This window comes from Geotrypetes seraphini, chromosome 6 (assembly GCF_902459505.1).
Source record: "Geotrypetes seraphini chromosome 6, aGeoSer1.1, whole genome shotgun sequence".
Classification (NCBI taxonomy): domain Eukaryota; kingdom Metazoa; phylum Chordata; class Amphibia; order Gymnophiona; family Dermophiidae; genus Geotrypetes; species Geotrypetes seraphini.
This window is the reverse complement of record NC_047089.1, coordinates 119,672,603-119,699,654: the sequence shown is the minus strand read 5'-3', so window position 1 is coordinate 119,699,654 and position 27,052 is coordinate 119,672,603. Positions and strand designations below refer to the sequence as shown.

The window sequence follows — 27,052 nt, the reverse complement described above, 5'->3', positions numbered from 1 at the left end:
TAATGAACACCATTCAGCAAGACACTACCACATGTCAACACAAACACAGCTGTGAGACATTGATATACCAAGGTTATTAAACTTTACTGAATTGTTTCTACAGTGCTGCCAATGTAAGCTCAAGGAGGCAAGTTTGCAAACTTAATTATCAGACCTTGTATGTCGTCTGTCATTCAGTTTCTAATTTGTTCCATTTTCTAAAATCCCACTATATGTTGCACATTCCTAAATTAAGATAGATGAGAATTAATTCAAAAGTAATAAATATTTTTTAAAAAAAGGAAGGAAGTAGTAGTACTTTAATGTATCACAGAAGATTGCATTTTCTTTTATGATTGCATAGTAAAAAAATAATTTTTAACTTTTTTTTTTCTTCCAGATGAATTTCTTGTGGCTATTAATAAAGGATGTCAGAGTGTTAGAGTATTGCTGAAGAATAAAATTTTGGAGACAGAAGCAAAAATCTTGCATGCCATTCTGTATATATTCCATAACAGACTATGCTTCCATAAAACTTATTTGTCACTTAAACAGGTAAGAAAGAATACAAGGTATATTTAACTGAATGAGATTTTGTGTAGTGTCTGAAATCACTGTTCAATGAATTACATTTTCCTCAGCAACAGCAGCAGATGAATCCAGCGACTAGTGGGATAGTACACATCTACCAGCAGGTAGAGATAGAGAACTGATTAACAGGTGGTTCTATTGGTTGGCACTAGAGAGCTGCACGGGAACGGGGATGACGGGAATCCCGCGGGACCCGCGGGTTCCCCCTTCGAGTCGTGGGGATCCCGTGGGGACGCCTCCGAGGGTTGTGGGGTTCCTGCGGGGTTAGATGCGAGGCTTGCCTTCTCCCTACCTGCCCTACCGCAGCACACAGCCAATCGGAACGGAAGTCTTCCACAATGTCAGCACTGATGTCGGAGGGAGGACTTAAGCAAAGCCCTCCCTCCCTCCGACGTCAGCGCTGACATCGGGAAGACTTCCGTTCCAATCGGCTGTGTGCTGCGATCGGCAGTGGCGTACCAAGGGGGGGCGGGGAGGGTGGTCCGCCCTGGGTGCAGCCATAGGGGGGGTTTGCACAGCCGGCCAGGTCCCCTTACCTTTGTGGCGCTTCCTCCGACGACCGACAACAGGCCCGGTCCGACAAACCTCCCTGCCCTGTAGCTGCGAATCTAAATTACCTTTTTACAGCAGCTTCAATACTCCAGCTGCTGTAAGAAGGTAATTTAGATTCGCGGTTACAGGGCAGGGAGGTTTGTCGGACCGGGCCTGTTCTGTTGTCAGTCGGGCGGGGAAGCACCACAAAGGTAAGGGACAGGGAGCGAGAAAGGGAGGAAAGGTGGAGTGGAGAGGAAAAGACGCTTAATGTAAAACTGAGGGGGTAGAAGGACGCTGAAAGGACATGGGAAAGATGGGGGGGAGAAAGACACTGAAGAGACATGGGGAAGACAGAGGGGGAGGACACTGAAAGCAAATGGGGAAGACAGAGGGGGGGAAGGACACTGAAAGCACATGGGGAAGACAGAGGGGGGAGAAGGACGCTGACAGGACATGGGGAAGATGGGGGGGAGAAGGACGCTGAAAGGAAATGGGGGTAGAGAGAGTGGGGAGAAAACGCTGGCAGGGAAGAAGACAGAAATGCCAGACTATGGGGGGAGTGGAGGGAAGAAGATGGGTGCCAGACTAGTTTGGAAGGGGGGAAGAAAGGGAGAGGCACAGTAACAGAGCAAATGGAAGACGCAGAGAGAAAAGAGATAGTGGATGGAAGGAATTGAATGAGAACATGAGGAAAGCAGAAACCAGGCAACAAAGGTAGGAAAAAAATTCTATTTCTTTTTTTTTTTTTTGCTTTAGGATAAAGTAGTATATTAGTTGTGGTGATAAAAATTTATAAACATTAGAGGCTCTGGTAGAAACCCGTTTACAAAGTATGTATTCTTCCCAATTAATTTCCAAATTAATAAAGTCTTTTTGCTTATTTGTAAATGGGTTTCTACCAGAGCCTTTAATTCAGTAGCATAATTAAATGAAATAACTATTTCTGTAGTTTATAGGGACGGGTGGGGACGGGTGGGGATTCCTCGCGGGGACGGGTGGGGATGGAGGGGATTCCTCGCGGGAACGGGTGGGGACGGGTGGGATTCCTTGCACGGGGACGGGTGGGACTTTGGTGGGGACGAGTGGGATTTCTGTCCCCGCGCAACTTTCTAATTGGCACCCTCCCTGTATCCTCAGTATTCTCTATCTCCCAGCAGGTGATGGTCGCTGTTCCACGAGCTCCTGGATTCTGGCTGGATTCTTGTTTATTCTTCTGTTGAGAGTTTTTCTCTTCAGATAGATCGGGGTGTTTGGCTGAGCGGTGCCAACTTTGGGAGTCACACCTGGGCCCCCCAGGCCCCTGCTCCACCTTCCTTTCCAGTGGATTGAGGTTTATAAAAAACCCTATTAAGAGGCCAGTGTGTTGTTGCTGGACAGTGCTTTGCTGTCTGTCCCAGTCTGATACTACCAGCCTTAACAACGATGGATTCGGGTGAGAGTGCTTTTCTTTCTATTTCTTGGTGTTTTTTTGGGTCTGCCGGTTTAGTCGCTGAGGTTTTTTGGCCATGAGATTTGTTTGGGGTGGCTGCAGTACTCGGCAGTTGTTCGTTATGGCAGCAGAAGCAGTTAAGAGGTGTTACCGCTGTGGGAAGCGGCGAACACCGTCGGGCCTCTGTTCGGCAGGGTGTACAGATGGCGGTGGGGGACGAAGTGCAGCTCGCACCTGATGTTTCCCGCGCAGTGGAAGTCGGCTCTGCTTCTCCCGCGCTCGCGGCTGCTTCCATTCCGCTTTGGTGCACGTCGGCGGCTGCACCAACTGTCGGCTTTGTGGGCCCGATGTCTGAACAGGAGCAGACTTTTTCGATGCAGGCCCAACCGAATCCTGTGGCATTTTCCCCGGAGTTCGTCATGTTGATTCACAGGGCCTTTTTGATGGAGAAATCTCAGCCTGCTCAGCGCCAGGACTGTATCTTAAACCAGGGGTCGGTTCTTCATGCCAGTGGACCTCCTCTGGAGTCTGAAGCCGCTAAGAGGCCTGTGGACGGCGGGGACCCTCCCTCAGAATTCACATTCCCCCTGTCTCATCCAGATTCTCTGGAAGACGGTGAGGTGGTGGATTTCGAGCTTGAGGATGCGCTGAGTAGTGAAGTGGATGATCCTTCCGCGCTCCGGCTTTTTCATAAGGAATAATTGCCATCCTTTATTACCAAGGCGCTGCAGTGCCTTAATATTTCTCAGCAGGATATGCAGGCGTCGGGTACGGCTAATCCTCTTATGGCGGGCATGAAAAAACCAGCTAAAGCGTTTCCGGTGCACGAAGCGATGCTTGAGCTTATTTCTGCGCAGTGGGACGAGCTGGACAGGTTTAAGAATCCCAGGGTGGACGCTTTGGTGGCTGCAGTTACCAAGAGGACTACCTTGCCGGTGGAGGGTGGTATAGCCCTCAAAGACATCCAGGATAGGAAAATTGAATCTTCCTTTAAGCTGTCCTTTGAGGTAGCGGTGGTTACCTTGCAAGCGGCGGTGTGCAGTTCCTATGCGGCACGGGCTTGCCTGCAATGGGCTCAAGGTATGGCTGATAAGGTGATGGAGACAGGGGTGCCTGTGTCGACTGACTTTCCAGATTTGGAAATGGGTCTAGCATATATGGCGGACGCCCTCTATGATATTATTCAGGCTTCTGCGAAACAAATGGCTCTTTCTGTTGTTTCTCGACGATCCTTGTGACTCCGTCACTGGGCGACGGATGCGGCTTCCAAGCTTAGGCTCGTTCGGCTTCCTTTTAAGGGTCAGCTGCTATTCGGTGATGACTTGGACAAATTGGTTAAGGATTTTGGGGATACCAAAACGCAAAGGTTACCGGAAGATAAACCTAAAGCCCCTTTGAGAGCGTTGTCTGCCAGAAATCGTTTCAGGGATGTTAGGAGATATAGGCCTGGAAAGCCATCCTTTCCCCCATCTTCCGGGTCTTCCTATACTTCTAGGCCTAGGTTTCCACCGAAAAATTCCTTTTGGCCTGCAAAACCCCAACCTGCCCCGCCATCCTAAACTCCAGCCTTGAGTAATTCCCAATGACGGGAACTCGGCTCCCTCCGTCGTGACCATTGGGGGCGGCTGTCTTCCTTTCTGGCGGAGTGGGCCCGGATCACGTCCAATCGGTGGGTTTTAGACATTATTCAAGACGGTTACAAGTTAGAATTTTCCTCTCCCGTCGCAAATTCTTTCTTAGTCTCCCCTTGTTCAGGGGCTGCCAAGAGAGATTCGGTGCAGTGCACTCTCCAAGTTCTTTTGGAGCTTGGGGCAGTTATTCCTGTCCCTCCGGCAGAGAGGGGCAGGGGAGGTATTCCATTTACTTCATCGCGCCCAAAAAAGGGGGTTTGGTCAGGCCTGTGTTGGATCTCAAGAAGGTCAATCGCTTTCTGTGGGTCCGACATTTCCGGATGGAAACGGTGAGGTTGGTCATTGCGGCGGTTCAGCCGGGGGAAATTCCTGACGGCGCTCGACCTCAAGAAGGCTTATCTACACATCCCTATATAGCCACCACATCAGAAGTATCTTCGCTTTGCAATCTTTGGTCAGCATTATCAGTTTTAAGCCATGCCGTTTGGACTAGCCACAGCTCCACGGATGTTCTCAAAGGTCATGGTTGTGGTGGCAGCTTTTCTTCGCCAGGAGGGAATTCGAGTGCATCCTTACTTGGACGACTGGTTGATCCGGAAGTCGTCCAGACAGGAAAGTTTGTTGGTGACCCAGAGGGTGATTTCTCTTCTTCAATCCTTGGGATGGGTGATCAACTTTCCAAAGAGCTCTCTTACTCCGTCCCAGTCATTGGAACATCTGGGGGTGCTCTTCGACACGGAGGTGGGGAAAGTATTTCTTCCCTGCGACCGGGGAGAGAAGTTATGCTCGCAGGTTCGCCTGCTTCTACAGTCGCCCAGGCCGCGAGTGTGGGATTATGTGCAAGTTCTCGGCTCGCTGGTGGCTACGCTGGAAGTGGTGCCGTGGGTGTGCTTTCACATGAGACTGCTGCAACAGTCCCTTCTCTCTCGATGGTCCCCAGTGTTTCAGGATTACAATCGTCATCTGCAATGGACGCTGCAGGCGTCTCTCATCATGTCTTGGTGGCTCAGCGATCTCAATCTGTTCAAGGGCATGCCTCTGGCGACTCCGGATTGGATGGTTGTTACGATGGATGCCAGTCTGTTGGGCTGGGGAGCTCACTACCTTCAGTACACAGCGCAGGGAGTCTGGTCTCTGGAGGAGGCTCAGTGGCCCATCAATCTTCTGGAATTGAGAGCGACCAGGCTAGCCCTTCAAGCATTCCTGCATATGATTCGGGGCCGTCCGACGAGGTTTTTTTCAGACAGTGTCATGGCGGTTGCATATATCAAGAGGCAGGGCGGTACACGCAGTCCTCAGTTGGCGACAGAGGCGATGCTTCTCCTTCAATGGGCAGAACTTCATCTTCCTCTACTGTTGGCGGCTCACATTGCAGGTCAGGCCAACATTCAGGCGCACTTTCTCAGCAGAAATCTTCTAGATCCCGGAGAATGGGGACTCTCCGCTCAGGCGTTTGACCTCATTGTGCGACGGTGGGGTCTACCGGACATAGATCTCATGGCCTCGTCCAAAAATGCAAAGCTTCCTCGGTTCTTCAGCAGACACAGGGAGCATGGGTCGGAGGGGGTAGACGCATTGGCTCTGGCTTGGCCTCCGTTTTGTCTCCTTTATGTGTTTCCTCCTTGGCCTATGATAGGGCGTGTGTTGCATCGCATAACTTGCTTTTCGGGTTCAGTGATCCTGGTAGCTCTGGATTGGCCGCGTCGTCCTTGGTATGCAGACCTGGTATTTCTGTCGACGGGCGATCGGTTGTCCTTTCCGGTGACGCTGGACTTATTGACTCAGGGTTCCATCAACATGGAAAATCGATCCTGCTTTGGTCTTATGGCCTGACTCTTGAAAGGTCGTGGCTGAGACGTAGGGGTTATTCTGAACCGGTTATTTCCACTCTTCTTCAAGCAAAAAAGAGATCAACCTCTGCCTCATATGCTAGAGTCTGGAGGGTTTTCGATTCTTGGTGTGCTGCTCAGGTCTGTCGCCCATCCAGGCTTCACTTTCTAACATTCTTTCCTTTCTTCAGGATGGAGTTGCCAAGGGATTGGCCTTTAATTCTCTTAAAGTTCAGATGGCTGCTATTGCTTGTTACAGGGGCTGCGTGGCGCATTCTTTCTTGGCGTCTCAACCTGATGTGGTTCGATTTCTGAAAGGGGTACAACATATTCATCCTCTTCTTAAAAAGCTCTGTCCGGAGTGGAGTCTTAAAGTAGTCCTTGGTGAGTTGCAAAAGCCTCCCTGTGAGCCTTTATCCAAAGCGACTTTGAAGGATGACGTTGAAGGCGGTTTTTTATTGTCGCGATGGCTTCAGGTAGGCGAGTGTCTGAGTTGCAGGCGTTGTCTTATAGAGATCCTTTTTTGCGCATTTGGGATTCGGGCGTGTTGGTGCGGACTGTTCCGTCGTTTCTTCCTAAGGTGGTCTCCACCTTTCATGTCTGTCGCCCATCCAGGCTTCACTTTCTAACATTCTTTCCTTTCTTCAGGATGGAGTTGCCAAGGGATTGGCCTTTAATTCTCTTAAAGTTCAGATGGCTGCTATTGCTTGTTACAGGGGCTGCGTGGCGCATTCTTTCTTGGCGTCTCAACCTGATGTGGTTCGATTTCTGAAAGGGGTACAACATATTCATCCTCTTCTTAAAAAGCTCTGTCCGGAGTGGAGTCTTAAAGTAGTCCTTGGTGAGTTGCAAAAGCCTCCCTGTGAGCCTTTATCCAAAGCGACTTTGAAGGATGACGTTGAAGGCGGTTTTTTATTGTCGCGATGGCTTCAGGTAGGCGAGTGTCTGAGTTGCAGGCGTTGTCTTATAGAGATCCTTTTTTGCGCATTTGGGATTCGGGCGTGTTGGTGCGGACTGTTCCGTCGTTTCTTCCTAAGGTGGTCTCCACCTTTCATGTTAACCAGTCTCTATTTCTTCCAGCCTTCAGAAAGGAGGATTGGGGAGAAAAGTTCTCTTCTCTGCGGTTCCTAGATGTCCATAGGATGCTTCTGCATTATCTCCAACTTACTAACGACTTTCGCCGTTCTGATCATCTCTTTGTGTTGTTCACTGGCCGCAACAAGGATATGGCTGTGTGTAAGGCTTCCATTGCTCGCTGGGTCAAGGAGACCATTGTTTCCACTTACTTGACGCCTGGTAAGCGGTTGCCCGACAAGCTTCATGCTCATTCCACTAGAGCGATGGCTACTTCTTGGGCGGAGTCCAGAGGTTTTTCTTTGGAGGAGAATTGTTGCACAGCTACTTGGTCTTCTAAGAATACTTTTCTAAGTATTACCGGTTGGATGTGGCGGTGCGTGCGGAGGCTGCTTTTGGTGCGTCGGTTATTGCCGAGGTGGCATTCGCTTCCCACCCTAATTGAGGATTGCTTTGCTACATCCCACTAGTCTCGATTCATCTGCTACTGTTGCTGAGGAAGGAAAAATTATGTTCTTACCTGTTAATTTTCTTTCCTCTAGACGCAGCAGATGAATCCAGAGCCCCACCCTTTCTGGCTATTGGATCCCTGTTCGTGTTTTGCTTTTTTCCGCGGTTTTGTTATTGTTGGTAGTTCTCTCTATTATTACCTTTGCAATTTGTGTTGGGAAAGAAGCTTTTTACATGTTGGACATATTCTGGTTCCAACTGCTTGGGCAAGGAGCAATACTGAGGATACAGGGAGGGTGCCAACCAATAGGACCACCTGTTAATCAGTTCTCTATATCCACCTGCTGGTAGATGTGTACTATCCCACTAGTCTCTGGATTCATCTGCTGCGTCTAGAGGAAAGAAAATTAACAGGTAAGAACATAATTTTTCCTTATTTAAACACGCTAAGTGAGTTGAAATTTATTAGGCTTTAATTTTTTTACAGATTGAGCAGTGTTTAAAACGTTTAACTAGAATGAATTTGGAGGATTCCATTCAAGATTTATTAGAACTGTGTCCACGGTAAGTAGCACACAGCATAACAAATGTAGTCCTCCTTTTTTCTTATTGGCAAATGTTAGCTCTCATCTATGGGGGTAATTTCTAATCATGTATAAATGTGCATACAAGTATGTGTATTGAAAAGAGTACTCATAACATTTGCTTGAACCACATGTATAATATTCCCAGAGGCAGCATTTGAATGGAGCTCTGAGGTATGTGCATACCCCCACAGTACTAACTTGGAATGATTATATCTTTGTATGATTCATTGACATACTTCTGGGCATTATTTTAGGAACCTCTTGACTTAAATAAAATAGGTGTGTGGTTCACATTTTTTTATAGGTGCTCTGTCATAAAACTATGTCCACATATGGTTACTGAGGAGAATAAGAATGATATATGTGATTTCTCTTTATTTTCCCATCGTGTTAGGAAACCTGCATCACAGCGAGACAATCGGTTCTTAGTTCCTAGCCAACCTATTGTAGAACTGGTGTCTTTGAAGATTCTGGGATGTTGCAAGCTACTGCTACGCTTGTTGGACTGTTGTTGCAAAACTTTTCAGTATCCTTTGCTGTTTTCAAGCTGATTAGCTCAACATTTTGTGTAATGAGCTGTAATATCTATCCCAGCCCACTTAGATTTTAATTAAGGGAATTATTTTTTTCTTATATGTAGGACCTGGCTTGCTGGTTTTGTACCATCCCATATATACAGTTGTGCTGATAAAGTTTCAAGTTTATTATCACATTTGATTAATCGCTTAATCCGAATTCTAAGCGATGTACAAATTAATAAAAATTACAGAGTAAAGTAAGACAGACTTAAATGACAGGTACCTAAATGACTAAAACATAATATAAAATTAAATTACACATACAAGTAGAAACATAAGGAAACTTGGGAATGAATTACAATTTGATTATAAAGTAGTACAATTAGGGTTAAGAACAATGGGGAAGGGAATAACAAAAGTCAAATTGGTCTAGGTTAAAATCAGAGCCATAAGCCATAAGCACAGTAACTTACCGTAATTATCCAGGGACAGCAGGCAGATATTCTCACATGTGGGTGACATCATCCATGGAGCCCCAATATGGACACTTTAAAAGTGCATCGCCGCTTTTAAGAAATTAAGAAAGTTTGCGATAGTTCGCACCACGCATGCGCGAGTGCCTTCCAGCTCGACGTAGGCGCGCGGCTCCTCAATTCGCAAAGCCAGCTAAGAAGCCAACCAGGAGAGGTGGGTGGGTTGTGAGAATATCTGCCTGCTATCCCTGGATAACACCTGTAAATAATTGTGCTTTATCCCAGGACAAGCAGGCAGCATATTATCCCAGGACAAGCAGGCAGGTATTCTCACTAGTGGGTGATGTCATCCGACAGAGCCCCGATACGGACATCTTGAAAGCATGTCTTGCTTGAAGAAACTTAGAAGTTTCGAGATGCCCGCACCGCGCATGCGCCAGTGCCTTCCCGCCCGATGTACCGGGCGCGTCTCCTCAGTTCTTTTCTTTCCGCGGAGCTGAGAAGTTGTCTTCATTCTGCGCTGACTGAATTTCAGTTTTTTTTTGCCTTCTTTAACCCGCGTTTTTGTTTATTTCTTTCAATTTCTTTCACCTTTTATTTTATTTAAAAAAAAAAAAAAAAAAGTTAAAAATTATTTCTTCCGGCGGTTCGGCCGGGCCGGCCTCGTGGCTGCGGCCTAGCGGCTTCGACCTTGCAGCGTCGATTTTCCGGCCTATGTCCCGACCAATCACCGGTTTTAAAAAGTGCAGCAAGTGCCAGCGTGCGATTTCGCTGACGGACCCGCACCGACGCTGCCTTCAGTGTCTTGTTCCGGAACACGTTCCGAAATCGTGCCGGCCTTGTTCCACGCTCACTGCGCGCTCGTTTAAGCGGCGCTGCTTGCTCTGGGAGTCGATGTTCAAGATGGAGACTGCCAAGGACATCTCTGCTGCTGCGGCTGTTGAGGTTTCGCCGGTCCATTTGAAATCTACATCTGCGACTCCTGCATCGAGCATCGTGAAGCCAGCATCGTTTGCCCCGGCTTCAGCTTCGAGTTCTGCATCGGCGCCTGCCTCCGTCTCCTCGGTTCAGGTACCGCCTTCCACTGTCCCTCCCGTGGTCATCAAAGTGCCTAAAGCTAGCAAGCAGAAGCACTTGGCCACGAAGGAACGCGAAGACCGTGCAGGAGGACCCCCTTTCGGTGCGGATCCCTCCATATCGGCTTCGCTTCGATCCCTGCTAGAAGCTCAGTTTGTCGAGCTTATGCACACTATGGGACCCCGGCTTATCGCCAACATTCAGGGTGAGATTCCCACCCCGGTTTCAGGGGGCGGTCCGCCCCCTCCCCCTCCTCCTCGTCGTTCGATCTCTCTGCTCGACGAGGGGGATCGGCGGAGGGCGGCGGAATCCTCCAGGAGGGCTTCCCTTCCTGAGATGCCGCCTTTGGAGCCCATCACACCTCCACGACAACAGGGTGCTAGGGCGGCTCCTGATAATCGTAGTCCTGGGCATACTGCATCGCAGGAGGAGTTCTTCCGCACTCCATACCAGACATGGGTGGCGCTGCGTGAATCCGCATCTCTGCCACCTCTGCGATCCACTGCATCGAGTCCTATCCATTCCTTTGAGGCTTCGAAGGATCAATCGATGCATAGAAGATCTCGTTCTCCGTCCCGTCACCGGGAGGGGCATCGATCTCGGCACTCTTCTCGGCACTCCTCACGTCATTCGGAGGTGTCTCCGCAGAAAAAGATGCAGCGTTTGGGGTACTCCTCGTCGGATGTGTCCCAGCCGGAGGGGCCAGAATACGAGGAACCATCTACCTCCTATTCTCCGTGCCGATCTCAGCTCTCCCTGGACCCGGAGGCTTCCACTTCTTCTAGTCCGTCTCGTCGGCCGGCCTTGGCAGACCAACTGTCTTTCTCATCCTTTCTCCGACAGATGGCGGATGACTTGGATGTGACTTTGGACACTGGGTCCAAATATTCTAAAGAGTATTTGGATACCATGCATTTGCCTCACCCTCCAGCGGAGACTCTTCGGCTTCCTCTACATAAATTGCTGGACCAGACTTTCATGCGCTGTTTTGAGACACCGTATTCCATACCTGCAGTTCCCAGTAAGCTGGATGCTCGATACCGCATCGTTCACCACAAGGGGTTTGAGGGAGCTCAACTTTCTCATCAGTCCCTTCTGGTCGAGTCTTCTCTCAAGCGTTCTCACCCTTCCCAGGTCTACGCTTCCGTGCCTCCGGGCAGGGAGGGGAGAACGATGGACAAGTTTGGTAGACGTATCTACCAAAACTCGATGATGGCGACTCGAGTGCTCAATTACAATTTTTTCTACTCTTCATATTTGGATTTCTTCTTGCCGGTGCTCCGCAAGTTCATCCCTTTCATCGATGCTCAGGCTCGTTTCCAGTTTGAGGAGGTGGTGGCGACCCTGTCCCAGTTGCGGCTGCAGCTGATGCAATCCTCCTACGATGCCTTCGAGCTCTCGGCACGTGCTGCGGCCTGTTCGGTCGCCATGCGTCTCCTGGCCTGGCTTCGCACTATTGATATGGATCCGAACCTCCAAGACAGACTTGCTAATGTGCCTTGTGCGGGAGCGGATCTGTTCGATGAGTCTATCGAGACTGTTACTAAAAAGCTTTCGGACCATGAGAAGTCTTTTCAGTCTATTCTGCGACCTAAACCGAAGCCTCAGCAGTCTCGTCCCTCTAGGCCGCCTCAAATCTACCAGAGGCGTTATCAACCGAGGCAGACTCCTCCTGCGAGACAGCTTGCGAAGAGGCAGCCTCCACAGAAGACTCAACAGAAGCCTCAGATGCCGGCTGCACCCAAGGCTACTCAGCCTTTTTGACTCTCTTCCAGGGAGCATAACCGACGTTCTGTCTTCCCCTGTTTTTCCCATAGGGGGTCGACTCCATCATTTTTATCATCGATGGGAGTCAATCACCTCGGACCTGTGGGTCCTTACCATCGTAAGAGAAGGATACTCTCTTCATTTCCAACGGGTCCCCCCGGACCACCCTCCAAGAGAGTATCCTTCCAACTTGACGCAGACCGCTCTTCTCCTCCAGGAGGCTCAGGCTTTGCTTCGGCTTCGGGCCGTCGAGCCGGTCCCGTTGGATCAGCAAAACCAAGGGTTTTACTCCCGGTATTTCCTGGTCCCGAAGAAGACGGGCGATCTGCGGCCCATTTTGGACCTTCGAGTCCTCAACAAGTTTTTGGTCAAGGAACGGTTCCGTATGCTGACCCTTGCCTCTCTCTACCCCCTCCTCGAGCAGCACGATTGGTTATGCTCTCTGGACCTCAAGGAGGCCTACACTCACATCCCGATTCATCCGGCCTCCCGCAAGTTCCTCAGATTTCGGGTGGGACATCTACATCTGCAGTATTGAGTGCTTCCATTCGGCCTTTCCTCGTCGCCCAGAGTCTTCACGAAGTGTCTGGTGGTGGTGGCCGCTGCACTCCGGAACATGGGTCTCCAGGTGTTTCCATACCTCGACGACTGGCTCATCAAGGCACCGTCGGCCCAGAGGGTCATTTCGGCGACCTTGACTACAATTTGTTTCCTGCAGAACTTGGGCTTCGAGATCAACTTTCCCAAGTCACATCTTCAGCCCACCCAGTCTCTCCCCTTTATCGGGGCGGTACTGGATACCATCCAACTTCGAGCATTCCTTCCTCCTCAACGCATGGAGGCTCTTCTTCTACTCTGCCAGTCGGTGTCTTCTCGCCAATCCATCTCAGCGAGACACATGATGGTCCTCTTGGGTCACATGGCATCCACAGTTCATGTGACGCCTTTTGCCAGACTACATCTCAGAATTCCTCAATGGACCTTGGCATCTCAGTGGACTCAGGTGTCCGATCCGTTGTCCCGCCACATTGTGGTCACTCCTGCTCTACGGCAGTCTCTTCTCTGGTGGATGACCTCTTCGAATCTATCCAGAGGTTTGCTGTTTCACTCTCCTCCCCACCAGAAAGTTCTCACGACCGATTCATCGAACTATGCATGGGGAGCTCATCTGGATGGTTTTCGCACTCAGGGGTTCTGGACCAGTGCGGAACGACTTCATCAAATCAATCTCCTGGAGCTCAGAGCCATCTTCAATGCTCTCCAAGCTTTTCAACATCTGCTTCACGACATGGTGGTCCTAATTCGCACCGACAATCAGGTCGCCATGTATTATGTCAACAAACAAGGGGGCATGGGCTCGGCCCCTCTTTGCCAGGAAGCTCTTCGAGTGTGGGATTGGGCGGTCCGCCACAACACCTTCCTCAGAGCTGTCTACATTCAGGGGAAGGACAACGTCTTAGCAGACAAGTTGAGTCGTCTTCTCCAGCCTCACGAATGGACGCTCCACTCCGACCCCCTTCATCAAGTCTTTGCATGGTGGGGGACGCCTCAGATAGACCTCTTTGCAGCCCCCCACAACTTCAAACTGCCTCAGTTTTGCTCCAGGATATACACTCCTCATCGCCTCAAGGCAGACGCTTTTCTACTGGATTGGGGGAATCGCTTCCTATATGCGTTCCCTCCGTTTCCTCTCATTCAAAAGACTCTAGTCAAGTTGAGATCAGACCATGCCACCATGATTCTAATTGCTCCTCGGTGGCCCAGACAACCTTGGTTCTCCCTTCTACTTCAACTCAGCTGCAGGGAGCCAGTACTTCTTCCAGTGTTTCCTTCACTACTCACTCAACATCAAGGTTCACTACTTCATCCCAATCTGCAGTCCCTCCACCTGACAGCTTGGTTCCTTTCAACATTACTCCTCACCAGTTCTCTCATGCAGTGAGGGAGGTTTTGGAGGCTTCAAGGAAGCCTGCTACTCGACAATGCTATTCCCAGAAATGGACTAGATTCTCTTCCTGGTGTATTTCCAATGCCACAGAACCACAGCGTGCTTCACTATCTTCTGTATTGGACTATCTTCTACACCTGTCTCAGTCTGGTCTCAAGTCTACCTCCATACGAGTCCACTTGAGTGCTATTGCGGCGTTCCATCAGCCGCTACAGGGGAAACCTTTGTCTGCTCATCCTGTGGTTTCTAAATTTATGAAAGGTCTTTTCCATGTCAACCCTCCTATCAAACCTCCTCCTGTGGTTTGGGATCTCAATGTTGTCCTGTCTCATCTTATGAAGCCTCCGTTTGAACCTCTCAACAAGGCTCCACTTAAGTATCTCACCTGGAAGGTGGTTTTCCTGGTGGCCCTCATGTCAGCTCGCCGGGTCAGCGAGCTTCAGGCCCTAGTGGCGGATCCACCATTCATTGTATTCCATCATGACAAAGTGGTCCTTCGTACTCATCCAAAATTCTTGCCTAAAGTGGTCTCTGAATTTCACATCAACCAATCCATCGTGCTTCCAGTGTTCTTTCCAAAGCCTCATTCTCATCCTGGGGAATCTGCTTTGCACACTCTGGACTGTAAACGTGCTCTAGCTTTCTACTTGGATCGCACAAAGCCACATAGAACTGCTCCTCAACTTTTCGTCTCCTTTGATCCAAGCAAGTTGGGACGACCTGTATCGAAGCGCACCATCTCTAACTGGATGGCGGCTTGTATCTCTTCCTGCTATGCCCAGGCTGGATTATCCCTTCCCTGTAAGGTCACAGCCCATAAGGTCAGAGCAATGGCAGCCTCTGTAGCCTTCCTCAGATCGACACCAATTGAGGAGATTTGTAAGGCTGCCACTTGGTCCTCGGTTCATACATTCACCTCTCATTATTGTCTGGATACTTTTTCCAGACGGGATGGACAGTTTGGCCAAACAGTGTTACAAAATTTGTTCTCTTAAAATTGCCAACTCTCCCACCATCCCATTGGGGTTAGCTTGGAGGTCACCCACTAGTGAGAATACCTGCCTGCTTGTCCTGGGATAAAGCAATGTTACTTACCGTAACAGTTGTTATCCAGGGACAGCAGGCAGCTATTCTCACGTCCCACCCACCTCCCCTGGGTTGGCTTCTCAGGCTAGCTACCTGAACTGAGGAGACGCGCCCGGTACATCGGGCGGGAAGGCACTGGCGCATGCGCGGTGCGGGCATCTCGAAACTTCTAAGTTTCTTCAAGCAAGACATGCTTTCAAGATGTCCGTATCGGGGCTCTGTCGGATGACATCACCCACTAGTGAGAATAGCTGCCTGCTGTCCCTGGATAACAACTGTTACGGTAAGTAACATTGCTTTCTCACATATGAAAGACCTCCAAGCTAACCAGAATGGGATGGTGGGAGGGAGTGTTGGCCTTTTAGGAAGATAAATTTTGTAGTACTGACTGGCCGAAGTGCCCATCCTGTCTGGAAGAAGATTCCAGACAATAATGTGAGGTGGATGTATGAACCGAGGATCAAGTAGCAGCTTTGCAAATTTTCATCAATAGTAGTAGAACGAAGGAAAGGTACTGAAGGTGCCATAGCTTGAACTTTATGTGCTGTGACCCGACTCTCCAGTTGCAGCCCAGCATGAGCATAACAGAATGATATGCAAGCAGCCAACCAGTTGGACATTGTTCTCTTGGAAACAGGATGCCCCATCTTGTTAGAATCAAAGGAGATGAAAAGTTGAGGAGATCCTCTGCTGGTTTCTTTCTTTTAAGTTTTGGCGGAGATTTTCTCCAGATAAATCGACAATGCTGAAGAGAAGAGGCTGAAGTGCTGCTGGTGGAACACTGTAAAAGGTGGGTCCGCCACTAGCGCTTGAAGTTCACTCACTCTTCTGGCAGAAGTGAGAGATGAGAAAAACAACTTTCCATGTAATGTACTTGAGATAAGCCATAGATATTGGTTCAAATGGAGGCTTCATCAGCTTAGCAAGAACCACATTGAGATCCCATACCACTGGAGGTAGTTTAATATTGAAAAGTCCTTTCATGAGTTTGGAAACCAAAAGGTGAGCAGTGAGAGGTTTACCATCCACTGGTTGATGAAAGGCAGTGATAGCACTGAGACGGACTCTGATAGATGTAGATTTGAGACCAGAGTCAGATAAATGAAGAAGATAATCCAAAACTAGTGAAGCTGTGATGGATTTCGAATCATGATGATGTAGAAGACAACAGGAAGAAAAGCATGTCCACTTTTGTTGATAACATTGTTGAATGGCTGGTTTTCTGGAAGTTTCTAATATCAATTGAATAGGCTGAGAGAGATAAATATCAGTAGAGCTCAGCCCAAAAGATACCAAGCTGTCAGGTGCAGAGACGGCAGGTTGTGGTGCAGAAGCGATCCTGGACTCTGTAAGAAGCAATGGAAAAATTTCTTTACGTTTTGGAGAAAAGCCAGGTTTTCAGATGCTTTTGGAATAATTAGAATGAGCCTAGGTTCAGCAGCGGGGCAGGGAGGTTATTCCAAAGCTCAGTGAATTTGAAGACAAGGGATTTCCCTAATTTACCTGCATACATGATGCCTTTTAACAAGGGGAAAGATAGTTTGAGTTTGTGGGCGTATCTGGTAGTGTCAGGTCTCAAAGAATTCCAGGATAGTGGAATTAGGGGAGGAAGAATGCCATGTAGGATCTTGAATATTAGGCAGGTACATATAAAGTGAATCCTAGAAATCACCGGAAGCCAGTGAAGTTTTGACAGAAGTGGGGAAACATGATCAAATTTACTTTTTGCGAAGATCAACCTAGCCGCAGTGTTCTGGATCCGCTGAAGTCTTTGAAGATAATTACAATAGGCAAGTCTAGAAAGAATGATTGATTGTACAAGGACAGCAAAATGTTGTTGGCGGAAGCAGGATCTCTCTTTCCTCAACATGTTAAGACTAAAAAAAACATTTTTTTACCAGAGAGTTGAGATGATCATTAAAGGAAAGTGTAGAGTCAATAATGATGCCCAAAACTTTGCTTGAGAATTTGATCTGCATTGTGGGACCAGAAGGTAGTGGAATGAGTGTGGGTAACTGATCTAATTTTGCGCCAAGCCAGAGTACCGTATTTTCACGCAGATAACGCGCACCCGTGTAAAACGCGCACACGGGTATAGCGCGCAGAAACCACGATTTTATGTACAAAAACTTTTGTATACCGCGCTCACGGGTATACCGCGCATGCTGTCCCCCTTGAAGGTCTGTCCCCATCCTGAAAGCCTGATGCCCCCCCCCGACGTCCGATACATCCCCCCCCCCGACAGGACCACTCGCACCCCCACCCCGAAGGACCACCAACTCCCCGACAATATCGGGCCAGAAGGGAGCCCAAACCCTCCTGGCCACGGTGACCCCCTACCCCCACCCCGCACTACATTACGGGCAGGAGGGATCCCAGGCCCTCCTGCCCTCGACGCAAACCCCCCTCCCTCCAACGACCTCCCCCCCCAAGAACCTCCGACCGCCCCCCCAGCCGACCCGCGACCCCCCTGGCCGACCCCCACGACACCCCCACCCGCCTTCCCCGTACCTTTGTGTAGTTGGGACAGACGGGAGCCAAACCCGCCGTCCGGCAGGCAGCCAACGACGGAATGAGGCCGGATTGGCCCATCCGTCCCAAAGCTCCGCCTACTGGTGGGGCCTAAGGCGCGTGGGCCAATCAGAATAGGCCCTGGAGCCTTAAGTCCCACCTGGGGGGCGCGGCCTGAGGCACATGGTCGGGTTGGGCCCATGTGCCTCAGGCCGCGCCCCCAGGTGGGACCTAAGGCTCCAGGGCCTATTCTGATTGGCCCACGCGCCTTAGGCCCCACCAGTAGGCGGAGCTTTGGGACGGATAGGCCAATCCGGCCTCATTCCGTCGTTGGCTGCCTGCCGGACAGGCGGGTTTGGCTCCCGTCTGTCCGGCCAACTACCAAAGGTACGGGGAAGGGGGGTGGGGGTGTCGTGGGGGTCGGCCAGGGGGGTCGCGGGTCGGCTGGGGGGGCGGTCGGAGGTTCTTGGGGGGGGCGGTCGTTGGAGGGAGGGGGGTTTGCGTCGAGGGCAGGAGGGCCTGGGATCCCTCCTGCCCGTAATGTAGTGCGGGGTGGGGGTAGGGGGTCGCTGTGGCCAGGAGGGTTTGGGCTCCCTCCTGGCCCGATATTGTTGGGGAGTCGGCCGGGCAAGAGGGCTTGGGCTCCCTCTTGCTCCGATCGTGGATGCGGGTGCGGGTGGGAGCGCGTGCGAGCGGTCGTTCGGGGTGGGGGTGCGAGCGGTCCTGCTGGGGGGGGTGAATCGGGCGTCGGGCGGGGTGGGAACTATGTAAAAAAATTTTTGTATACCGCGCTCACGCGTATAACGCACGAGGGGTATGCGCGGTAGGTAAAAACACGTATAACGCGCGCGTTATATGCGTGAAAATACGGTAGTTTTGTTTTGGACTCATTCTGCTTCATTTGTACAGAGAGGGCCCAGGATTTCGTTATGCAAGCTGTTATATTTTCGGTGAGGTTTGAATTCTTTACTGTACAGCAGACCTCGAGTCCCATAAACTTCTTCACCAACCAAGTCATTCAAACAGCAGTTTCCTTTCTACATTACTCTATCAAACTTGTAACCCTCTTTCTGCCTCCCTTTTTTCATCCAACGCTATGGCCTCTCCAATACCTGTTCTCTGGGGCAATCGACCCCCTCCACGAACCACCCCTTGACCTCCGGCCCAGTTATCTGAATACCGTTTACATTGCCTCCTCACTAGCCCATCAAAAAATCTAACAACTTTTTTATTAACCCTAAAATCGGCCTCCTAAATGTCCGCTCAATTAAAAACAAATTTCATTTAGTTCATGATCTTATTCTTTAACACATTCTTCAAATTCTATGCCTAACAGAGATCTGGCTATCTGAAGGAGAAGAGGCCTATATCAATCAAGCATGCCCCAACAAATACAAATTTAAAACACATTGCTGCTCAAATAAAAAAGATGGAGGGGTTGCTGTAATTTTCCATTTCTCTCTCTCTCTTAAAATGGAAAATTCCCCAACTTTCAGCATTTTCCCAGTTGAAACGCTACAATTCTCACTCCTCAGCAACTCATCCCTAAGCTTCCTTCTTACTTACTTTCCACCTCCATTCACTAAAGCTTCACTCTCCTCTCTCTCATCTGCCATTATGGACTTCATCATCCTAGGAGACTTTAATATATACTTCGACCAACCTAACCATCCTAACACCTCAGAACTCTTAACCTTGATCTCAGACATCTCCCTATTTCTGCTGATTTCATCCCCCACTCATCTAGCAGGCCATACTATCTATATGATTCTTGGACCAAAAACCTCGCTCATATATTAAAAAATCAAGCAACCCATTTCCTACCATGTCGGATCATGTCCTAATCACTTTCCATCTCCTCTTACTGACTGACTACTCTCCAACTCCTCACCGCACCAATAATTTTAAAGAATACAGTAAAATTACTTCTGCAATTCAGAATTCCTTAAGTCTTGATCAAAATGACTTCGCAAACCTCGAAATGGAAGAACAGTCTGTTCTCTGGGACAATACAACACATACTCTCATTGATTCTATAGCCCCCGCACAACAAAAAAAAACCGCATGCCTACATCCTAAAAAGAAACCCTGGTTCAAAGGAAACCTAGTTCTTCTTCAACGACAACTCCGTTCCTCTGAACATAAATGGCGGCAATCTCGAGCCACCGCTGCCTTTTGACATTTCATAGATTTAGCAATCCAATATAAATGTGCAATTCAACTAGCCAAAAGGGAATATTACTCCAAATACATAACGTTTGTAACTCATCGGCAATCTTTGCTATACACTTCTCCTTCTGTATTCGCAGTTTCAGTATTCGCGGTTTCGATTATTCACGGTTTTTAGCTTGCTGGCTTCTCCCCCAAAATTATATCAGCTTGCATAGAGAAATCGCTGATTCCCAGCACTTTCTTCACCGTATTTTGCCTCTCCTTCAGGAACAGACCACGTCTCCCACCATGTTATTTGTGATTTCACCATATTCACAATGGTTTTTAATAGAAAACAGCGAATAACATTTGAAAAAGTTATTCACGGTTTTTCTCTATTTGCGGTTTTGTTAATCCCCTATCACAGCAAATATGGAGGGAGAAGTGTAGTAAGTAGTGGCACTAACAGACAGGGGGCGCTATGGCATGCTGTGATGGAATGGATAGTTTGCAGGCTACATGCAAAACACCTACTTTTCATATGATTCTGGGTAAATCTAGTTAGTAATGCACATGGGATTGTCAGGGCAACGCCCAATTAAGAGTCTATGAAACGTTAGGTACAAAGATATAAAAATTTGAATATGGATCGCAGCCAAGGCCAGAAAAAATAGAGATTAATAGTAAGAAACTAGGGATTAATATTAAGAATAAGAATAAGTATAATATTCTCTTTATGTACTTTGCTGGATTAAGCAAGACCATAAGGGAAATTAGGTATAGGCATACATAACACATTTATAGAGATATTACTCTCTCTATCTCTCTCACTATTCAGTATTCTTTGTCTAAAATACTGCAGTTTTCCCGCTCAAAAGTCTGGGTTTCTGGTGTTCTTTGTCTGGTCTGCCATACCCAGGGGAATAGGAGAAACCTCATGGCCTGAGTGATAAATAACATGTTCCTGGCATTCCATTACTTGGTATAGAAGGAAGCCCAGATCTCTTAAATGTACTTTGATAATAATTATGATATGATAAGATGTGACGTATGTATGTTAATGACTGAATGTGGGATCCCAGAGTGTGACTGGATGGATATGAATTGTGTGTGTATTTAAATATGAAATGGTTTATAAGGCTAATGCTATAACATTGTAGGTTTTGAAAATTCTAGAGGCAACATATGGAAATGGTTAGATTAAAGCTAGGGACACTGTTACCATGGAAATGCTAGTCTTTAAGAGGCCCAAGATATACAGAGGTTAGCTAATGTTCCACGACCACCACATATCTGTTCTTCTCATATCTCTCGACCTATCAGCAGCGTTCGAAATGATCGACCATGACCTCCTGCTCCTTTGCCTCAAAAACAGTAGAATTTCAGGTCCTGCACTCCTTTGGTTCTCTCCCTATTTTACAGATCGGAACTTCAAAGTCCATTCCAGAGGCTCATCCTCTTCCCCAATCATTCAAACCTACGGCGTTCCATAAGACTCTATTCTCTCTCTCCTCTACTTTTTAATGTTTTTCTAGCTCCGCTTCTGACCTTAGCCTAATAAAATAGGACTTACCATTGTCGCCTACGCCAATGGCATTCAACTTCTGCACTTCTACAACCCTTCAAACACAAGCGACATTCAATAAATACCAAACTTGACAAAATTAGTCACTGGCTCCGAACTAACAGATTATCTCGTAACATAGGCAAATCTTGTGGCATACTCTTTCTGGTTAAAAATAATGAATCTTTAAAAGGACCAATTTGCATAGACTCTAAACAAATCCAAATTGAACCTAAAGTTAAATTACTAGGAATTATCGTAGATAAAGACCTCACCTATCACGACCAAATCAGTGCAGTTACCCAAAAATGCTTCTACAAGCTTCGACTAATTCGCTCTATAACCTCCATTCTTGAACTGGTTCCCATCCAAACCCTAATTCATTCCTTGATTATTTTGCACATAGATTACTGCAATTCCTTATACCATGGAACCATCAAAAAAGAAACTCGTCGATTGCAACTAATTCAAAATACCGCCATCAGGCTTATTCACAAGGCAAAAAAATACAATCACGTCACTCCGCTATTATGTGAAGCCCATTGGCTTCCTGTTCTGCATCAAATAACTTATAAAATTCTCCTACTCATATTCAAGATTAAACTTGTACATTCTCCATCATTCCTTGATAAACATCTCATTCCATATGCTTCTCTTCAGGCCCTGAGATCCGCTGATCAGAATCTGCTGACTGTTCCATCACTCAAAGAACCTTTCTATACTTGAAATACTATCTTCTCCATCATAGCCCCCCTCTGGAATGCAATGCCATCATACCTTCGATTTGAAAACTCTCTTGACAAATTCAAAATCAAACTAAAAACTTTTTTATTTCAAGACGCATACCAAAATTCAAGATAAGATCCTTTCTCCATCTTTAACGGTTAAAAAAAACCGCTTTTAAGAAGCGACACCCCCACTTCCTTATTTGTCCTCTCCCTTCCCCTTCTTACCTCCTTTATTTATTTATTTATTTGTAAGTTTCATTATTTACAGATCAAGTAAACAAACACTTGTACAGAAAGTGAATTAGTCAGAATAGTACTTCATACAATGTAAATAATACCTTAATACCATTTACAAAGAAAATTTAAAAATTAAGAAAAAAATTGACTAAGTCGCTCAAGTCCTCAAACTAGGATTCCAAGGTTACACATAGACGAAAATAAAGGAAAATATACTATAATATAGCAAGATGACTACAGATAGTGCTGAGGTAGGAGCATCTACTGAGCACTTGATTTTCCTTCATCTAGCCAGGACATTAACAAAAAAGCACTTAGTTGTTGGGGTTCAAAGAAAATGTATTTAACTGAACGGTGGCAAATAATACACTTGCAAGGGTGTCTCAAGTAAAATGTTGCCCCCAGTGAAGTGACTCCTGGTCTCAGGAGAAGAAATTCTCTACAACGCTTTTGAGTTTCCCTTGAAAGATCGGGAAAACATTTGAATTTTACACCCAAGAAATTATTTCTGTTTATTTTTGAAGAAAAGCCTCAATATCCACATTTTAACAATCGAAAGAGCTACTGTTAATATCATCGTGGATGGTATAGCAATATCTCTGATGTTTCCAAAATTTCCGAAACATTTAATAGTGCTTGATCAGTTACTTTAATCTGTAGTTGATTCCCTCCTTTATTAGGCAAATAATACACTTGGGGAAAAAGGTGGCAATATTTCCTCTGGAATTTGTAGAATTTCTACCATCTCCCTAGGAGTTTCCATAGTTAATCTTGGAAAGTTAATTAATCTCAGATTATTATTCCTTGCATTCTCCAGTGTTTCTAACTTCTTCCTAAGATTCACTTGATCTTTAACAAGGGACTGTTGTACTTATTTAGTTAATAATAGTTCTGGTCAAGCTTCTGAACAAGATTTTTAAACTGTCAGATCCTCTTTTAAGACCTTAAGCTCTTTAGTATGTTGAATCAATTTTGCTTCAACATATTGGAAATTGAGGCTGATAGTCTTTGTAAAGTTTGTAATTTTTTCCAATGTAATGTAATCTGAATCCTCAATTTGTAACCTGTACCACCAATTTTCCAATGGAATGCAAACTCCTGGAAATGTCCAGCTCTCTTCCAATGTAATCTGCTTTGAACCGCAAGGTACAAGCGGAATAGAAATCACTAATGTAATGTAATGTAAATCCCATAAGGACTCAAGAGTCACTTGTGCTGGTTTATCCAGTATTAAAAGCCTTTGCTGAGTATAGAAATGCTCACCGTTTGTAGAAGCTGATTCTTGACTTTGTTCCAGCTGATTTTCTTCACCTCCGGTAGCTGACTCTCCTCCCGGTTTCTCCTACAGAGACGCCCTGAACTAGGGGCTCTGTTTCCAAACTCTCCAACGGTGGACTTCTCACCTCTGGGGAGAGTTCCTCCCCCTATCTCCGGGGTTTCCTCTATCCCTGGAGAGCTGGTAACTCGCGGTTGCAGGGGTGGGGCTCTCACGTTGGGGCTAAGTGTGATGTCTGGGCCAGGAGAAGTGATTCTGGTTTTGTTAAGACCAGGTGCCTTCAACGGGCTGGCTTCCGGTGTCGCAACTACTGCTCCCTGCATCCTCCACAAACACTCTTCGATATTGCCGAAAGTCGGGACACCGCGAGGCACTAGCGGCACTCCTGCCTCGCCTCTTCGGCATCTTAAAGGTAGGCTACTAGAGCCTGAGTAATGCTTCTTACCTCCCTTTTACTTTTATTTTAACTTTGATGTAATTTGGAATCTTCCCCTTCCCCAGTACCTATTGTATCAACTTTGTTCATATCTTTGTCTTTGTCCTGTTTTTATAGTGCCCTATTTTACTTTTTTATTATTATTTCTGTTAAAACTCCAATTTTAGCAATTGTAAACCATCTATTTATTTGTTTGATGGTCGGTATATCAAACTGTAAATAAACTTGAGAGACGTGAGAAACTAGAGGGTCAGGTCGCAGTGATTTTCGGGCCTCCAGAAGATATTGACAGTTCTTGGAAGGGCCTTCAGGCCAGAGATCCTTTCAAAACTCCAGACAAAGATTTTGGGGGGAGGGGACTAGGCATCTCCAATCTTCAGGATCCCGCTTTGCCATAACTCCCAAAATGCAGTTGTGACGCCAAGCTGTCAGCCGAGCCTCCACGCATCGGAGGGAGGTTTTCGGCTTATTGGGGGATGTAGGCTCAGATCACCACAGATCATTGGGTGCTGGACATTATATGGGAGGGGTACAAGCTTGAGTTCTTTTGTCCCCTCCAGACCTTTTTTTAGACTCTTCGGCTGGGAGGCTGAGAGAGTGGCCAAAGTCAGAGCAAAAGTGCAAAGGTTGATGGATCTGGAAGCCATAGAGTCGAAATCAGAAGAAGACTCAGGCTCCAGCAGATACTTGATGTACTTCATAGTGCCCAAGAGAGGCTCAGATGACTAGAGACGATTCCAGACCTCAAAGCAGTGAATGCGGCCCTCAAGATACAGTCTCATTTCAGAAACGTGGTAAGATTGGTGATTGCGTCAGTGGCACCTAGGGAATTTCTGGCCTCCCTGGATTTGATGGATGCCTATCTGCACATTCCCAGTTTTCCAGAGCACAGGAAGTTTTTGTGATTTCCATGTGCCTAGAGCAACATTTTCAGTTTGCAGCCTTGCCCTTCAGGCTGGCAGTGGACCTTCAACAAGGTGATGGTGGTAGTTACAGCACACCTGCATAGAGTGGGTATACAAGTACATCCATATCTGTTCAGTTGGCTGATAAAAGCCCAGTACAAATCTGAAAGCAGACTGGCTCTTTTAAGAATGATCCTGCTGTTGCAGAAGCTGGACTGGGTGGTCAACTTTGGAAAAGCCACCTGGAGCCGACGCAGATTTTGGAGTATCTGAGAGTCTGGAAAACAAAGTGTTCATCCTGGAAGCCCACAGAGAGAAGCTTCTGCATCAGATACAGGAGTTTCGGAGCAAGTCTGTTCTGACTGCTGACGCCAGCCTGTACGACTGGGGAGAATATTGCAAGGGGCATCTGGTTTAGAGATGCTGGCCCCTTCCCAGAGGAAATGATTGATCAACCACTTGGAACTTTAAGCCAACTGCATGGCACTGCAAGAGTTTGGGAGTGCATTGCAGAATAAAGCAATGGTGGAAGCCTATGTCAGTTGCCGAGTGAGGCACCAAAAGTGCTGCTCTACGCTTGGAAGCACAGAAGCTGTTTCGATAGGTGAAGGCCCATCTTCTGGCATTCTCATCAGCATATGTGGCAGAAGTGGACAACATGCAATCGAATTTCCTCGGCCAGAATACCCTGGATTTTGGGGAGTGGTCACTGTCTCTGATAGCTTTCAACTGCTTTTTGAATTGATGGGGGCGCCCGATGTTCAATCTGATGACATCAGCAGCCAACAAGAAAATGGTTCAGTTCTTTAGTCGAAGAAATGAGCCAGAAAGTGAAGACCTGGATGCCCTGGTTCAACTCTGGCCAAAGTCAGGTCTTCTTTGTACCTTCCCTGAATGGCCCATGATAGGCTGACTTCTGCGCAGGATCATGGTGCACCAGGGGCAGGTGATTCTAGTAACATCAGACTCGCAAAGGCGACTGGCATGCAGACCTGGTCTGTCTGCAAAGGGATCAAAGTGTCAAACTTCCCTGTCATCTCCAGCTGTTCACGCAGGGTCTAGTTGCCCTGTAGGAACCAGAATGCTTTGATCTTATGGCATGGCTCTTGAGCGCATGGTGCTGGCACATAGAGTCTATTCAGATGGAGTGGTCTCCACCCTTCTAAGATGTAGAAAGAAGATGACAATATATTCGAAAGCCTGAAAATGCTTCCAAACTTGGTGCACTCATAGGAGCTTGGCATCAATCTCTATGGTACATGCTTTTCTGCAGGAAGGTCGGGAAAAAGGCCTAGAGGCTGGCTTCTTGAAAGTTCAGATTGCTGGACTTTCCTGTTTTGAGCCTGTAGCCATACATCCAGATGTGGCCAGGTTTTTGAAGAGTGTGCTACACCTCCGTCCTCTGGTGCAACAGTCTTTTCCAACATGGAATCTTAATCTGGTCATCTGGGCACTGGTGGACATGTCCCATGAATCTCTGGAGCAAGGTTCCCTGTTGAACCTCGCCATCAAGACTGTGTTCTTGCTAGCAATTGCTTTCACCTGACGAATGTCAGACTTCAGGCTTTGTCCTGCAGGGATCCATTTCTCAGAATTTCAGATTCAGGTGTGATCTTAAGCAAAGTCCCATCTTTCTTCCCGAAAGTGGATTCCAGCTTTCACATGAATCAAGTCTGCTTATCTGCCTTCACTCCTTTAAGAACATAAGAATTGCCGCTGCTGAGTCAGACCAGTGGTCCATCATGCCCACCAGAACGCTCCCGCAGCGGCCCTTAGGTCAGAGACTAGTGCCCTAACTGAGTCTAGCCTTACCTGCGTATGTTCTGATTCAGCAGGAACTTGTCTAACTTTGTCTTGAATCCCTGGAGGGTGTTTTCCCCTAAGACAGCCTCCGGAAGAGCGTTTCAGTTTACCACTAATCTCTGGGTAAAGAAGAACTTCCATACGTTTGTATGGAATCTATCCCCTTTTAACTTTAGAGAGTGCCCTCTCGTTCTCTCTACCTTTGAGAGGGTGAACAACCTGTCTTTATCTACTAAGTCTATTCACTTCATTATCTTGAATGTTTCAATCATGTCTCCTCTTTTCAAGGGAGAAGAGGCTCACTTTCTCTAATCTCTCACTGTACGGCAACTCCTCCAGCCCCTTAACCATTTTTGTCTCTCTTCTCTGGACACTTTCAAGTAGTACTGTGTCCTCCTTCATGTACGGCAACCGGTGGTGGACCCCTGGAATGCACTTCCAGAGGGCGTGATAGGACAAGGTACGGTA

General features: G+C 47.4%; 1 protein-coding gene across 5 annotated transcripts in view; it reads left to right on the top strand.

Annotated features, from left to right (window-relative positions):
- NEPRO (nucleolus and neural progenitor protein) overlaps positions 1-27,052 on the top strand; it is a 280,012-nt gene that overhangs the window by 18,171 nt on the left and 234,789 nt on the right. For all 5 annotated transcript variants that reach the window (XM_033949209.1, XM_033949208.1, XM_033949210.1 and 2 more), the window contains exons 2-4: positions 380-534; positions 8,005-8,081; positions 8,499-8,630. In XM_033949209.1, the coding sequence (XP_033805100.1) occupies positions 380-534; positions 8,005-8,081; positions 8,499-8,630 (364 nt within the window). The remainder of the gene's footprint in view (positions 1-379; positions 535-8,004; positions 8,082-8,498; positions 8,631-27,052) is intronic.